Source organism: Castor canadensis, chromosome 3 (assembly GCF_047511655.1).
Source record: "Castor canadensis chromosome 3, mCasCan1.hap1v2, whole genome shotgun sequence".
Lineage (NCBI taxonomy): Eukaryota > Metazoa > Chordata > Mammalia > Rodentia > Castoridae > Castor > Castor canadensis.
In genome coordinates, this window is record NC_133388.1 from 15235146 (window position 1) to 15252161 (window position 17016).

At 39.2% G+C, this 17016-nt stretch overlaps 1 protein-coding gene across 4 annotated transcripts in view; it reads right to left on the minus strand.

The window, feature by feature from the left end:
* Ppp4r4 (protein phosphatase 4 regulatory subunit 4) overlaps positions 1 to 17016 on the minus strand; it is a 147129-nt gene that overhangs the window by 85484 nt on the left and 44629 nt on the right. For 3 of the 4 annotated variants that reach the window (XM_074067225.1, XM_074067228.1, XM_074067229.1), the window contains exons 1-2: positions 12284 to 12438; positions 10839 to 10912 (exon numbers count right to left, since the gene is read on the minus strand). In XM_074067225.1, the coding sequence (XP_073923326.1) occupies positions 10839 to 10912; positions 12284 to 12406 (197 nt within the window). In that variant the 5' untranslated portion in view covers positions 12407 to 12438. Of the gene's footprint in view, positions 1 to 10838; positions 10913 to 12283; positions 12439 to 17016 lie in introns of those variants that run through there. The other variant, XM_074067226.1, reaches the window with a different exon arrangement.

Below are 17016 nucleotides of genomic sequence, written 5' to 3' on the forward strand. Positions count from 1 at the left end.
TAAAGTATAAACTAAAGAATTTAACAAGTGATGGTTTTTATTACAAAATATGATTTGATAAAATAACAAGTCATTTATTCTTATTTGTATACCATGTACCTGAACAAAACAAAGATTTAGAACAGAGTAGGATGCATTAAAAAAATACAAAAAAATGAACTTAGCATTTTTTTAAAAAACAAACACTTATCAAAAGAATCAGAGTTGACCAGCATACCTTGAACTCTGGTTTTTATAACTAGAGATAGTAAATATTTTTGAAGGAATGGAAAAATGGATGAACCATCCACTTCAGATACATAGGTAACTGGATTGAGCAGCAAATTTACTTTACAAAGTCACACAGGAGAAAGAATCTTAACAGCTTAACTAATAAATCTCACGTTATTGATAGAATACAGAAAAGCTAAATGATGTCTCCAAGGTCAAATAGCTCATTAGTGGCTATGCTCTATGTTTCTTTCCAACAAGGATTACAAGAAAAACACAGGTTATGTATCTCTCACTGCCTAATAAAAAGAAATTAGTCTAGCAACCAAATTATATTAATATATTCCTGTATAGTAAATAAGTGACTAGAGGCAAACTAGTAAAATCTATGGTACTTTGGAACATTAAGAAATATTTTTCCTGGGGGGGGGGAACACAGGAGACCACATCTATTTGCCCACTACATTAAAAAAAAAAGTGTTTTCCAAAATAAAAACCCTGGGACTTTGAACACCTCTTTCTACCAGGTTTCTGCTAATCAAGTATTGGAAAACCATCTTGACTAAGTAAATATTTTTTTTTTCTCAGATAGGCTTTTTATTTTGGCATAATTTCAAACTTGCAGAAATGTTGTTAATATAGTACAGAGGGTTACTGTGTATCTCATGCTGGGTATCTCCCAGCATGAGATAATTACAATGTATTGTCTTATATTATTATGGTATATTTATCGCAACCAATGAACCAATATTAATACATTTCTGATAACTAAACTCCACACTATTTTATTCTATCAACTTTTCCTTAATATCTTTTTTTCTTCTGCTCCAGTATCCTATCCAGGATACCACATAAATAAGAGTGGTTTTGTTCTGTTTTGTTTTTGGAGATGGCATCCAGGCTGACCTTGAATTCCTGGTCTCAGGTGCATACCTGGTTTGTAGGAATCTCTTATTTTTTTTTTTCATTTTTCTTTTATTATTCATATGTGCATACAAGGCTTGGTTTATTTCTCCCCCCTGCCCCCACCCCCTCCCTTACTACCCACTCCACCCCCTCCCACTCCCCCCCTCAATACCCAGCAGAAACTATTTTGCCCTTATCTCTAATTTTGTTGTAGAGAGAGTATAAGCAATAATAGGAAGGAACAAGGGGTTTTGCTGGTTGAGGTAAGGATAGCTATACAGGGCATTGACTCACATTGATTTCCTGTGCGTGGGTGTTACCTTCTAGGTTAATTCTTTTTAATCTAACCTTTTCTCTAGTTCCTGGTCCCCTTTTCCTATTGGCCTCAGTTGCTTTAAGGTATCTGCTTTAGTTTCTCTGCATTAAGGGCAACAAATGCTAGCTAGTTTTTTAGGTGTCTTACCTATCCTCACCCCTTCCTTGTGTGCTCTAGCTTTTATCATGTGCTCATTGTCCAATCCCCTTGTTGTGTTTGCCCTTGATCTAATGTCCACATATGAGGGAGAACATACGATTTATTTTTAATGCGTATATCAGAAAACTAAGGAAATCTTGTGAATGTTCTTATTTTGTATATATATTTTTTTTAATCTGCTTAAATAGCAGAGATGAGAGTGGGTAAAAGTTTGAATACTCCCAAGTTTTTAATCTGTGACATTAGGTAAACGATGGTGCCACTACCTGAGGTGAATAAGCAAGCCACATTTGAGTAAATATCTGAAGGAAATGATGGTGCTAGCAATGCAGATAGCTGAGAAAAAGCAAAGGGAACAGCAAAATGCAAAAGGTATGAGGTATGGGTGTACTTGACCTGTTAAAGGAACAGCACAGATGACTGGAGTAGATGCTGAAGGAAAAAGGGAAGAGCAGGAAGTCAATCAGAGGAGGACGAGGTCATAGAAATCACAGGAAGCACATATTCAGACCATTATGGGAACAAGAAATCAATAACAACAAAAAAAAAACATGGAAAATTCTCAAATATTTGGAAATTAAACACACTCTTAAATGACCTATGAGTCAAAGATGAAATCTCAAGGGAAATAAAAAATATATTTTTCAAATAAATTAAAATGAAGATACAACATATCAAAGTTTGTGGAAAGCAGATACTAAGAAACTTAATGAAATAAAAAACTGGTTATTAAAAAACAGTAAAATTGAAAAAGCTCTAGTTATGCTAACTAAGAAGAAAAGACAATGCAAATTATCAATATCAGGAATCAAAGACTGTCACAAACATTGAAAGAAAATAAGGAGATGTCAGCATAGCATAACTTGATAACCATAACTTATTTCATCTCAGATAACTTAGATGAAATAAAGTACTTGACAGATAAAAGTACCAAAACTTATTCAAGAAGAAATAGCCCAAATTCCCTTGCATCTATTAAAGAAACTGTATTTTTTGCTAAAAAAATTAAAACATTCAAAGAAAAATAAAATTAATGACCCAGGAGGCTTAACTGATAAAATTTACCTAACATTTAAGGCAGGAATTAATACCAATTGTACACAACTACTTGCTGAAAGTAAGAAATCACTTCTCAAGTCATTTTATAAGCATTATACCAAAACGAAAACTAGGCAAAGACATTACTAGAAAAGAACTGCAGACCAATCTCTCATTAACATGTATTAAAAATCCTCAACAATTCAAAATATTCAACATATAAGAAGACTAATACATCATGATCAAGTGAAATCACCTACCCATGTCCATCCCAACATCATGGCAATAAGAAGTGCCCTCTCCCCAATAGGCCTTGCTGTCCTTTTGTGACTCCTTTCCCTCTTCAAGACTGTCTACCTTTCAAGCAAATACAGTTCATGGTTGTACTTCCTAACAAACATACTTTATAAACATTACCAAGAGAACTCTTATGATAATTTTAGTTCCATCAGGCTTCTCATTTTTCATACTTGAATATATAAAATTTTTATTCTAACCATAGAACTCATTTTGGCCAAAACAATTCAAACCAAATCTACAATGTACAAACTTTTTTAAAGAAAAGAAATATTATTCAACACCATTTGTTTCAGTTCAGAAAACTGAAAGATATTTTTGGTTTTATTATATTATTATTGTCTCCAATCTTTAACAAAACACAGCCACTTTCTGAATTATGAATATCTACCTTACACATGACCCTGTTTTTAAAAAAGATTCAAACTTCATCTATCCACGCAGTTTCTTTCCTATAGTCATCTCTATTAGCACCACCTCATGGATAAAATAAGAAACTGACCTCCTTACTTTTTCTTAAAATTGAGGATATCTTACTAAAGCAAGATGAAATTTTAAAATCTATCAGGCTTAGTCCATAATTTTACACACCACTGGAGAAATAGTACCTGAAGAATTTAAGTGACAGGAATGCTATCACAGAAAAAACAAATACTCTGATTTTTACAATAGCAGACTGTTCTTACTGTTGTATACTAAAGATCTAAAGATCTCTTAAGTACAAAACAGAAAATACTAACTATAAAGAAAAATGTGAGGAAGGAAGCAGTGAGGAAGGAAAGCACACGTCCATCTGATGGATAAAATTAGACCTCTTCAAAATTAAAAACCTTTACTCTTCAAAAGACACACTTAGTAGGGAACAAAGGAGAATCATGAATTCAAGTATGATATATTTGATATATTCTAAGAACTTTTATAAATGCCACAATATACCTCTACCAGCACAACAATAAAAATAAAAAAGACACACTTAGGAAAATGAAACGGCAAGCCACCAACTGGAAGAAAATATTTGCAAACCTTATTCAATAGTGGGAAAAGATTTGAACAGATATATCACAGACAAGATGCATGGCTGCCTCATAAACACATGTGAACACACAGAATCTCCACTGGTCACTGTGGAAATTCAAATCATAAACACTATGAAATATCACTGCACACCCACTAGAATGACTTAAAAATAAAAAGATTAATCATACCATGTCTTATTGAGTAGATGGCACAATGTTCACAAGAAGCTAATACAAATGTATAATGGCACAGTCGCTCTAGAAACAGCTTTGCTATTTGACAAAAAGGTAAACGCACACCTACTACATGATATGACCCAGTCGTGCCTGAAATTAAAGATGTACTTTAGTTGGGCACCAGTGGCTCACACCTGTAATCCTAGCTACTCAGGATGCAGGGATCAGGAGGATCACGGTTTGAAGCCAGCCCTGGGCAAATAGCGAGACCCCCCCCTCCATCAACTGAGGAATGGATAAACAAAATATGTTATATCCACAAAACAGAGAAATTATCAATAAAAAGGAGAAAACAATTGATACATGAAACCTTATGAACTTCAAAATAATTATGTTGAGTGAAGGAAGCTAGACAAAAGAGTACATGTTGTATTATTAATTTCTATAACATTCTAGAAATTAAAAATAATCTGTAGTAAAGAAAGCAGATCAGCAATTACCTGGAGTTGGAGGGGCTCTGACAAAGACACGTAAACTAACTTTCAAATACTTTATGAATGATAGACTTGTTTATTATTTGATTATAATGGTTTCACAGGTATAGACATATGTATATCTCATTAAATTACACTGTTTAAATGCATACAGGTTACTAGATGTCAATTATACCTCAATAAAGATATACATATATGTGTGTATGTATATGTGTATATATATATACTCACCATATTCCATTCTAAAGCACTTATTTAAAAGATATGAAAATATATGTCCACATTTTAAAACAGGTGAAACTGATCAATAGTGACATAAAGTAGATCAGTGGTTGCCTAGAGTCAGGGACAGGGCATTAACCACAAAAAGATTACGTTTTTTGAGGGGTGAGGTAAATATTCTATATTTTGACTGGAATACTGATCATACAGGGGTATCCATTTGTCAAAACTTATCAAATTGTACACTTATTTAAATTATATATCAGTAACATTATTTTCAAAAAATTAGAGGAGGGGTTAGATATCCCAACCTGGAAAACCAATCATCTGGAGAGAAAACTTTGTAACTGCACAAAGCTTCCTCTATATCCAAAGTAAAATATGTTCTGAATTGCAAACAGGTGATTTTAAAAGACATTAACAGTTTTCCTTTACTGAATATACAACTCCATACCAAGCCTTATGGCCTCATAGCCATAGTTTACAGCACTGTGTTCACTTCCACTGATTTGGCAGCAGAAATCCAACTCTGTTATATCACTAGGGGGAGCACTTACTTCTAATAAAAAATAAGAGTTTCAGAACAAGATTTTTTAAAAAATCAAATTAAAGATGTACTTTAGCTGGGCACCAGTGGCTCACACCTGTAATCCTAGCTACTCAGGATGCAGGGATCAGGAGGATCATGGTTTGAAGCCAGCCCTGGGCAAACAGTTAGCGAGACCCCCCCATCTCGAGAAAAAAAAAAAACATACAAAAACAGGTTGGCGGAGTGGCTCAAGCAGTTAAGAGTGCCTGCTTAGCAAGCATGAGACCCCGAGATCAAAACCACAATGCTGACAAAAAAAAAAAAAAAGGATGTACTTTATTCAACCATCCCTGGGAGACAAAGTGCAAAGTGAGAAACAGTTTAAAACTCCCACGTAACTAAAAATAAGCACTGCCAAATCAATGCATGTAATGCATAATACAGACAGAAAATACTGTTTAACATAGGGGGTCATTTATAAGAACACAAATCTGTAAAGCAGGCTGACCTTACTATCACTCAGTTAAAAATACTTCACTATAACTTGTGAAGATGCTGGTTTCTGAAAAATATTAAGATATTTATCAGAATATTTTAAATATTAAAAAAGAAAGTTAATGGCTATCACAATTAATTTATTAAATTATTAGAAGAAAAATTTAAAACCACTGTCCTCTTTAGGAGTTTGAAATGTATCTTGAGCACCTAAGTGACTGATGCAGGGAAAGGAAACAGAAGGGAATTGACTTTAACTGGGTTCCCACTGTGGCTGGGCACTCTACACATAATAAAACCCCTCTAGGAAATAGGGATTGTTCCACTTTACAGATGAGAAAATCAAGGCTCAAAAACCATGATCTCAAAGATAATGAATAACAGAATAAGATATTGTCTAAGTCTGTCTGATTCTACTTCCCACAATTTCAAAAAGATCAGAAGTTGCTTAATTCCACTAGCATTTTGGTCATCTTACATATACTTCATACCATTAAGAGACATATGTTTATATCACAACAAAGAATAAGGATGTACCACAAAATAACAACATAAAATATGGCTTATCCTCCAAGAGTTTAAAATCTATTTTTAAAAATGTACATGTACACACAAGTTAAGGAATATAAGCAATGATTAATTAATTGCCTCATGAGGATTCCAGTCACAAAAAGTGATCTTGGAACTGAGGAAGCCTGGTGTCCATGTGGCTTCAGCAGTTAGGGAAGGCCTTATGGCAGATGCAAAATTAAGGCTGGATCCTGGAGATGGTAAATATTAAACAGGTCTAATGAAAGGGTATTCCATGATGAGGATAGGCAGAGTTAGGGATGACCACAATAATCTGAGTAATGGTGAACAGCCCAGTGTGACTGCTTCAAACAGTGCAGGTCTGAGTGGAAACAGCTCAAGGGTCCATCCCCTGATAAATGGATAGAATGTGGTGTAGTAGAGCCTCCTTACAAAAGGTTCTGCTTTCCCAGGTTTCAGTTATCCGTGGTCAACCATGGTCTGAAAATATTAAATGGAAAATTCCAGAAATAAACAATTCATAAGTTTTATGAATGTGCCATCTTAATGAGTCTGGTGAAATCTCTCATCCATCCCACACCATCCTGTAGTATAGCCGTGCTTGTGTTCAAGTAATTCTTATTTTACCTAGTAAGGGCCCCAAAGCATAAGACTAGTGATGCTAACAGTTGGGATATACCAGAGAGAAGCTTCCTTTGAGTGAAAAATAAAAGTTCTCAACTTAATAAGGAAAAAAAAAAACCCTACACTAAATTTGCCAAGGTATATGGTAAGACAGAATCTTCTATTTGTGAAATGGTGAAAAAGGAAAAAGAAATTTGTGCTAATTTTGCTGTTGCACTTCAAACTGAAAACATTATGGCCACAGTGCTTGGTGTGTGCTTGGGAAAGACAGGAAAAGTATTGAATTATAGGGTAGAGTACTAGTTGCAGTTTCAGCATTCATTAAGGGTCCTAAAACACATCCCCTGTGGTTAAGGGGGAATTACTGCATACGTGTACAGTAAATACTACTCAGTAATAAAAAGGAATAAAGTACTGATATATGCTACAACATGGATAAGTCTTAAAAACATTTAGCTAAGTAAAAGAAGTCAGTGACAAAGGCCACATATTACATGATTCCATTTATTATTGGCCAGAAAAGCAAGTTCACAGAGACAGAAAGCAGATTAGTGAGTGGTTCTAAAAAGTTGGGAGGATTTAGAACTGAGGTATAACTGCTTACACTGGAAGCCTGGCTCAAGTGGTAGAGCACCTTCTTAGCAAATTTTAAGCCCTGAGTTCAAACCACAGCACTGCCAAAAAAACCATTTTATAAAGGAGAATGGTGGAAGGGGTGAATTCAACTATGATATATTGTAAGAACTTTTGTAAATGTCATGATGTACCCCAAGTACAACAATAATATAATAACAAATAAATTTTAAAAATCATTATAAAGATGTAACTTCTAAAACCCCAGCATTTCTTCCTGGGGTGATAAAAATATTCTAAAATTGATTGTGGAGATGGTAGTACAATTCTGCAGATACACTAAAAAGCCCTAAACTGAGTGAACTGTATGGAATGTGAATTACATTTCAATAAAGCAATATTTAAAAGTGAGGGACTAGTGAGACATCACACTGAACAGCTAAGGGAGTAGCTTATGGAGCACTCTGAGCACCAGGCTTATGGGTCTGGGTCTGTCTGGTAAGCAATTAGTAAGTAATTAAAGACAAATGAGTAAGGGTTTACTTAGTGAAAGCACAGTATACATACTCAGGACTCTTCTCTAATAAAATTAATCATATATTTTGAGTACATTTCCAAAATCACACAGAAGAGTGAGAACAGGAAAAAGATGCTGTGATATGACTTTGACTAAGACACAAGCTGTGACTATTAGGAAAGTTGTTTTGCTTCAGTGTGAAATGCCACAGATGGGAATATCAGCATCATATTTATGCAAAACCACAAATTTATCTGTGTTAAATCTTCAAGTACCATAATGTTCTAACTTATTGTGAAAACTGCATTAATAACTGACCTGTCATATTTTAGGCTAAGATAACAATAAACTGTATAATTTGTTTTCACTGGATGACAGTACTCTGTATTCAATGCTTTTTTTAGATGTTGGATTCAATTTAAGTGCTCTCAGAATCACCACTAACAAAAAGCTTTTCCTACTATTGCTTATATATTTGTCTCTAAATTCTAATTTAACATAATGTTCCAAAAGTTTCAATATGCAAAATAAGAAAGCTAAAGAAACAAACCTAACACACAAAAGCAGAGAATAATTATACAGAGAAATATACACCCATGAATATTAAATATCCAATACAAAGAAAAAGTAAAGCACTCAAAACTAAACCTGAAAACCATCCACAGAGGAAAAAAACAGGAGTCAGTATTAGGTTCTATAGCACTGGGAAGAATAAATTTTTAAAAAGGAATAAATAACATTTAAAGCAGAAAGTTTACTACAAGAGAGCAGATGAGGAGGCCTTCACAGAGGCAATTTGGAACACATCTGTGAGACAACCCAGCCCCCTCCCCTGAATCCTTGAGAAGAAAGAACCTTTCAAGCAATCTTGGCATGATCCCTCCAGAAGCTGGCCTGTAGGTGAAACCCCACGTGCCCTCAGGAGGTGGTGAGATGGTAGGAATACAAAAGCAGAACTCAGATGGAGAAGCCAAACACAACCAAACTAGTGTTCCCCTTCCCAAGCACCTTGCAAGCCTCCTTAAATGTAAGCGAGCCACAAGAAACTAAAGGAGACATCGGATCTCTGTTAAAGCTCTCTTCTATAAGCATAGGGGTTGGGAGGGGGGAGGATCTGTCTCTACAACTCTACAAGGGCTTTGTAAGTTCCAGAACTAAGTGAAACTTATGTTCTACGCCTAAAAAATAAAGTAAACTTAGACGACCTGTTACTCTAACCAACAATAAAGCAAAAAAGAAAAAAAAGCTTTCCTAAGAAAGGCTTATCACTGATATCTAGAATAAGGTGTCTCCTATCACTAGTAAGTAGAGCAGGACTCTCTGTTTCCTAATTGTAAGCCAGTGTTTACACTAAAGGAAAGAGTTCAGTAGGAATAAGTAGGGGTTTATTTCAAATCATTGTTAAATTCAGCCAAATGTTCACCAATTGCCAACCTACTTCCAGTAAAAGAACTGTGGGAAAAGGTAAATGTAGACAACCAGTGTTCATCATTTTAAATATACTATTATGAAGGGAAAGTTACTTCAAAAATAACACAATAAAATATCAAAATTAGTTAAAAGTTGGATTATTCTCCAATTACACACCAAAAGCACATACGGTTAATTGATACATAAATAAAAATTTTTTTTAAATGAAGAAGTAGAAAGGGTGGGAGCACGCCACCGTAGATGACCAAAGGTGGGGGATGATATCAAGATGAAGCCTGAGACCCAGCAGCATCTGCGAATGATAGACTTGTGGGGCGGGGTCTGATGATAAGATACTGATCCCTCACTACAGCAAGACTGGAAGTCCTGGAGAAAGATTCAAGTCACGGAATTATTCAGTGAATAACATAGGACTCAAAGCATGGTCTAGAAAAAGAACAGAGAAGAACAAGCTGGCCAGCACCTGAAAACTGACAAAGTAGACCTAATCTAAGGGAACAAGGATGACAGTTATCCTCAGAGGTAAATGACACCAGTTTTAAAGATCTGATTCTGAAAAACAAAAGTGAAGACTAATTTTGCCAGAGGGGAAAAAATGTGCAAGTTAAGAAAAAATTTTAAAGTCAATATACACAAAATGCCTTAGGAAATTATCTGTTTCTAAAGAATTTTTATCAATATATCCATTAATATCACTATATTTAAGACGCTAACTCTATAACACAATTAAAATAATTTTAAAAATTGTTATAAATATTTGCAATAACCATTTGCCATAAGCAATTCTGTAGCGCCTCTGAGATGGTTTGAAACTTAAAAAGACAGAACCTAACTAAATTTAAAAAACCTTCCAAGGCAAAGTTATAAAGCTTTTATACAGCCAAAATAATATAAACAGGATGTTCTGAGCAGCAAATCCGTATCTGTATTTTTCTACATAGTAAATAGCATGTAATATTCATACTCTATGTTGAACTTCAAAATTAATCACTAGGTATTCTTAAATCTTATCTAAATTGCTTTAATCTTCTGTGAGCAAAACCAAAGCTGGAAACCAAAAAGGATGAGGTTCAACTCAAACCACTGATTGTTCCTCCAAGCAGTATCTTATTTGATTGCAGTTCTCAAATTCATTAAGTCCAAATCTAATCTAATTCTTAGATCTAATTAAGTGTCATACATACAAAGTACTGTTCAAGGAGTAAATCTGAATATAACTGAAACATGACATTTCAGAAAGCATTCTTCTGTGCCACCACAGAAAGAGAACAGCAATTTCACAAAAAGACTAGGAAGGAAATACCTGAGCAGATAAACAGCCCTTTCAATATCACTGAGGTCTTCATCAACTGTCAATTTTTCTATTTCTTCTGGTGTCTGTCAAGTATAAAATACAAATTAGGTACACAAACATTAGTCAGTCTTGCCCCCTAGTCACTCTCTATAAATACAGAATAATTTTTAAAATTTTACAATTAAGCATTAGCAATGAAAACTAAACAAGGGTCTGATAACTCTAGGCTACATCAACCACAGAGGTCTCTAATTGGGTGATCTACTTTGGGGGAGGTTGTTTTGTTTTTTTCTGTCTTTACTCTTCCAGCCTCTAGATTGCAGCTTGAGAATAACATCGTGGCTTCAGAACCTCGCTGAAACCAACTTCATACGCATATTCAGTATATGCTTATATGGACATGTAGACCTACACACAATTCCTATCTCTAATACTCCAAGACTCTTCAACATTTTCCTCCCCAGAAAATACTAAAAGGGGGATGAATGAAGACTGCAATGAGTGGGAATGACAAGGAGGAGATCTCGAGAGGGGGGTTGGGATGGGAATAAACTCTGGGGTTGGAAGGAAATCAAAGGTTGGAGACATTGCGGCAGGTGGAACTGAGGCTCGCTAAGGGAGCTATTAAGAGACTGGCCAGGAGGGAGGAGGGTCTTTAAACGAGGCTCGCCAGCAGTGGAGCCCCTGGGAGGCTGGGAGGAAGATGACTCTGCGGGGTGGGGAAGCGCGTGGGGGTGCAGGCTGCAAGCAGAAGGTAGAGTCCGTCGCGAAGCTTGGGAAGCAGGGTCCCAGCTAGAGTCCTGGAGGGGTTGGGAGGAAAAGATGCGCGGTGACTCAGGATGGGAGTAAAAGACTGAGAGGGCTGTGAAGACCAGGACCAGGAAGACTCAGGGAGGGAATGGGTGCCGGCCAGGAGATGAAGGGAGGCCGGGCATCCCTGGGAACCCCGACCTGAGTTTGATCTGATTAGCGGGGAAGAGGGTAGAGTAAGAGGATGGTACCTGGGGTGTCTCAGAGAGAGGTGGGGAGGCGTTAGGTTGTGTGGACCTTGGGGTGAGGGGACTAGGTGCGGGAGCGGGCTGCGGTTGCGACCAGCAGGAGGGGGCGCACTGAGGGGCCAGGGCCCGAGAGGGTGCTGGAGCTGTCCCCGAAGACGGGGGTGGGAGGCTCGGCCGTTCCTAGGGGCGGGGCTGGGGACACTAGGACGCCAAGGGCCAGAGCCACGGGGGTCTGTCCCGCGGGGATGGGGATCCAGAGACGGGGAGCCGCGTCTGTGTCGAGGAGGGAGCCCAGGGAGGAGCCGGTTCTAGGGGACACAGCGACGGGCGCTGCAGGACGGACAGGGTCCGGGCCGGCGCGGGAGAGGACGGTGACGGGTGGGCGGGGGTCGGCGGCGGGCCGCTCCGGGATGGCCGGCCGGCGCCCTGAAGGGAGTTTGTCTCCATGGGGCGCACCTTGAGGCTCCGGCGGACCGGCCTCTCGATGATGGTGAGCTCCTGCAGGTCCTCCATGTAGCCGAACAGACTGTTCTGACCGAAATCCATCGCGACGCCGGCGGCGGGCGGCGGCGGATGCATGGACCACCCGGCCCCCTCGCCGCCCGGGCCGGAGCGGCTCCGGGATGCCGGACGCGCGCAGCCCCCCGCCCCAAGCCCCGCGCCGCCCGCTAGCAGGACTTTTCTCCCGCTCTCGGCCGCCGAAGCCGAGCGTACAGCCGCGGTCCGCAGGAGCCAGAGCGCTGCCCGCCGAGGGGGCGGGGCGGGAAGTGGAGGGGGCGGGGCGAAGCGCGAGGGCGGGGGCGGGGCCAGGGGCGGAGAGCCGCCCCAGCCCCCGCCTAGGCCCCGCCCCCTTCTGGACGCAACTGCCGCTCAACGTCGCGCCCTGAGCCAGCTCCTTGATGCCCTCCTCTACCCTCGCCCCGCCCCCACCGATCGTGGTTCTTCTCCCACCCCCGCCCCCAGCCTGCGCAGCGCGTGCGCAGAACCCATCACCTTCCGCGGCCCGCGGGGGCGGGCTGGGGGCGGGGGCTGGGCGCGGGGAGGCTGAGCCAATGACAGGGAAGCAGGGGAGAGGCAGGCTGGGGTCTCCTTCACGTGGAGAGTAACTTTCCACTTATTCCTGTGCACTTGGTCCAGCTTACTGGCTGCTGACTCAGAGACTCCCCAGCTCAGGTCTAGCCCTGGGAGAGGGGTGCATGCCCAAAATGAAGCAGCTAGGACGGATGTGTACCCAATGGACGGGGAATAGGTCCTGGAAGGGCTGGCATTTGAGGAAGGGTAGCATCTCAAAAAGGGCTCCTGGAAAATCCAGACACCTAAAACTGAATCCTAAACTATCAATAAGGCTTTACAAATAGGCATAAGAGCCGTTTGGAGTGAATCCTGAGCCTGTTTGAGTTGTGAGGTGCTTAGGGAGCTGTAAACTAGTGCTGGGCAAGGTGGGTGGAAGAGAGAGGCACCTGGGTCCTTTATGGAGCAAGGCCTTGCTCTGGGCAAGCTCAGGTGAGTCGCTTACACTTGGTTCAGGTATGACCAGGAGGCGATGGAAGGGAGGCTGGCACAAGTGTTTGGACCTCAGGAACAAGGATCATGTTGATGAGTCAGCAAGGGCCTTTGCTTACTTTGCACTCATGCCTTCCTCACTCCTATTCCTCCACTCCCCATAGGCACCTCTGTTGAATGTTTACGTAGCTATATAAGGTAATGAAATTGTGCTAAGAACTCATTCTGTTTCTTGTTTTATTTTTCCTCAACATAAATATCTCAGCAATTGTGTTAATTAGCTTTCTATCACTGTGACAGAATACCTGACAGAATTAACTTGAAAGATTTATCTTGGCTCAGTTTGAATCCATGGTCACTTGGCTCAGTTGCTTTGGGCCTTGGCAACGCAGTGTGTTAAGAGGGCAGGAGCACATGGCAGAGAAAGACTGTTCACCTAATGTCCACAGGAAGGAGAGAGAGAAAGGGAGAGGGGAGGGAGAAGAAGAAAAGGGTCCCTAGAGTCCCCTCAAGGGCATACCCCAATGACCTAATTTCCACTAGACCCCATCTCCTAAAAGTTCCATATCTCCAAATAGCACTCCAGGCTGAGGACCAAGCTTTCCACACGTGGCCTTTGGGGAGTATTTAAGATGTAAACCATAACAAAGATCTAGCTAGGCATGTGGTTCCATATACCAGGGATTCATTAATTGTAACACTGATTGTATTCAATTTGTGTGTCTAACACATTTTACTTATCAGTTCCTCAAAAGTGGAGTTAGATGCCAACAGTTCCTTTCGATCACAGACATTGCTGAAACGGGTATTGCACCTGTCCCTTACAGGCCATAAGGATGAAATGAAATTTCTGGGCCATGGAGTCTTCAGGGCTTGGTTTCACTGCCACACTGTCCTCCAGAATGGCTTTACCAGTTTATATTCCAACAAATGGCATGTGAAGATTCCCATTCCCCACTTCATATGCTAACATCTGATATTATGTGATGTGATAATTTATATTAATCTGATAATAAAATACTATCACAATTTTCATTTGTATTTTTGATGATGGGTATGTTTACCATTTTCCCATATACTCAGCCACTGAATTTTTTTCCCTTCTGTGATTTACCTATTTACATCCTTTGCCTGTTTATCTGCTGGATTTCCTAATATTTTTCTGAATGAATTGGAAGAATTTCTTATATGTTCTAAACATTAATCCCTTGTCAGTTTTGGATATCACCTATTTCTGACAATCCTTTATAGATCCTGATAGTTTGGTCTTTGCTGTTCTACAATGAATGAGAAATGACTAATTTTGATGTCACCAAATGCACCATTTAGCCTTATGGTATGTACTTTTTGGGGTCCTATTTGAGAATCTTTTCTCACCCAGAGTCATAAAATAGTTCTTACATTTTCCTCTATCTGGCTTCATATTTTCACTTATTACATTTAGCTCTTAATCCATATGGGGTTCATGTCAACATATAGTGCTAAGGAATGCAGTGTTATTTTCTCTACATAGTCATCCAGTTTTCAAGCAGCACCCTCTTAACCATCCATCTTTTCCCCACCAATGTGTGATAGCATCTCTATCATATGCCAAGTCCCTGTAGACAGTCATGTCTGTTTCTGGGCTCTCATTGCTGCTCTGTTGATCTAGCTGTTCCTGTGCCAGTACTGTGCTGACTGTACTACTGTGGCTTAGTTGTATTGAATCTGCATTTTCACATTCATGGGGAAGGTGGTTTTTCCTGAGTGATGCTGTGTGACTCCCCTTTTCTGTCAGTTTCTGAAATTCTCCCACTTTTTCCCTTGATCCATAACTAATACTAAACATTGTATATGATGTTAAATAATATAAATATTACTTGTAGACTTTACCCTGTTTCAACTAAAAAGTATCATTTCATATTTGAACTTTGTGACAGTTTCACCTAAGACTTAGTAACATTCTTAATGTACAGTTGATTGAATACACAGACAATTGCTTTGATACTGGCTGTTAAGGGCAGGAGGTTGGTGAAGGAATATCGGTTTGATGATGGAACTCCATAACTGCTGTAATTACCATCCTGCCTCAGCCTGGCTGCCAGGAAACCCGAGTCCCAGTCCTGTTTGTGCCAGTGGCAAGTGGCAGACAACTCTTGGAGCCCTGTTTTTCTTGTCTGCACTGCTTTGGAGCATGTTGCCTTGATATGCCCTGTGTACAGCAGGCCTGTAGAGTGCAGAAAAGATCCTGTACTACTCCTGTGCAACAGGAAATGAAACCGAGGCTCAGAGAAACTATGTGACTTTGGCATGAATATACATGTAAGGAAAGCTAGATTTCTCCACTAACAATAGCATGGTGCTAAGCACATGGACTTTGGAACACAACTGCCTAGGTTTCAATCCGGACTCTGCTACTTCCTACCTTCTTACTTAACTTCTCTGTCCCTCATTTACTATCTCTAAGATAAGGATAATAATAATAGTGTTTAGCACCAAGTGTTGTAGGGATAATTAAATGAAATGGTATGTATAAAAGCTTAGTAAATTTCTTGACACATGTGTTTGGCTGTTATTATTATTGCCACCAGACCAGTACACCTCTAGACTCAAATTCAGAAAATTGTCAATAAGTTATGCTGAATTCATTGGTTATTATTGGAGACAAAACAATGCTTCCCCAAAGAAATCCCTATCCTAATCCCCTAAGCCTATGAATGCTATCTTACATGGCAAAAGGGACTTTGCTATAACCAATTTAAGGTATAAAGTGATCTTAAGACTGGTAGATCAGCCAGGTGCCAATGGCTCACACCTGTAATCCCAGCTACTCAGGAGGCAGAAATCAGGAGGATCATGTTTGGAAGCCAGCCTGGGCAAATAATTTGTGGGACCCTATCTCAAAAAAAACCTTTACAGAAATAGAGCTGGTAAAGCGACTCAAGATATAGGCCCTGAGTTCAAGCCACAGTACCACAAAAATAAAGATTAGTAGATTATCCTGGGTTATACAAGTGGCCTGTAGTCCCAAGGGACCATATATGTGAAAGATGGAGGTAGACATGTCCTCTTTAGAGTGATCTGTTGCAAAAAGGACTTAACCAGTCATTACTGGTTTTCAAGAAGGAAAGCAGCCTGTAGAAGTTGGGAAAGGGGGAAAAGTTTCAAAATCTTGAAAGTTCTCCCTTAGAACATCCAGAGAGTAATGCAGCCCTACTGATACCTTAAATCCAGCCCAGTGAAAACCATTTCAGACTTCTAACTCCCAGAGCTATAAGGTAATAAATTTGTGTGGTTTTAAGCCATGAGTTTGGTTGTAATTTGTTACTGCAGTCATAAGAAGGTAATGCAATTATCTATATGAGAAAAATAACCAAATTTAATTTTTACCTTAAATCATATACAAAACCAGTTTCAAGTTAATAAAATACTAAAACATCAAGACAAATATCTGGGACTTTTGGGAAAAAAACATAGGAGAACAGTTTATGATATCTGAATAGGGAAACTACTCTTAAACAAAAAAGTATAACCTGTGAAAGTATGAAAAAACATTTTGAAAAATCTACTTTAAGAATTTGTGTTCATCAGAATATGTCAAGGCAAAGCATAGACTAGGAAAAGATATTTACAACAAATTAATCATTGTCCAGAATCAAGAAGTCTTTTTAAAAAAATCAGAAGACAACTAAATAGAAAAATGAACA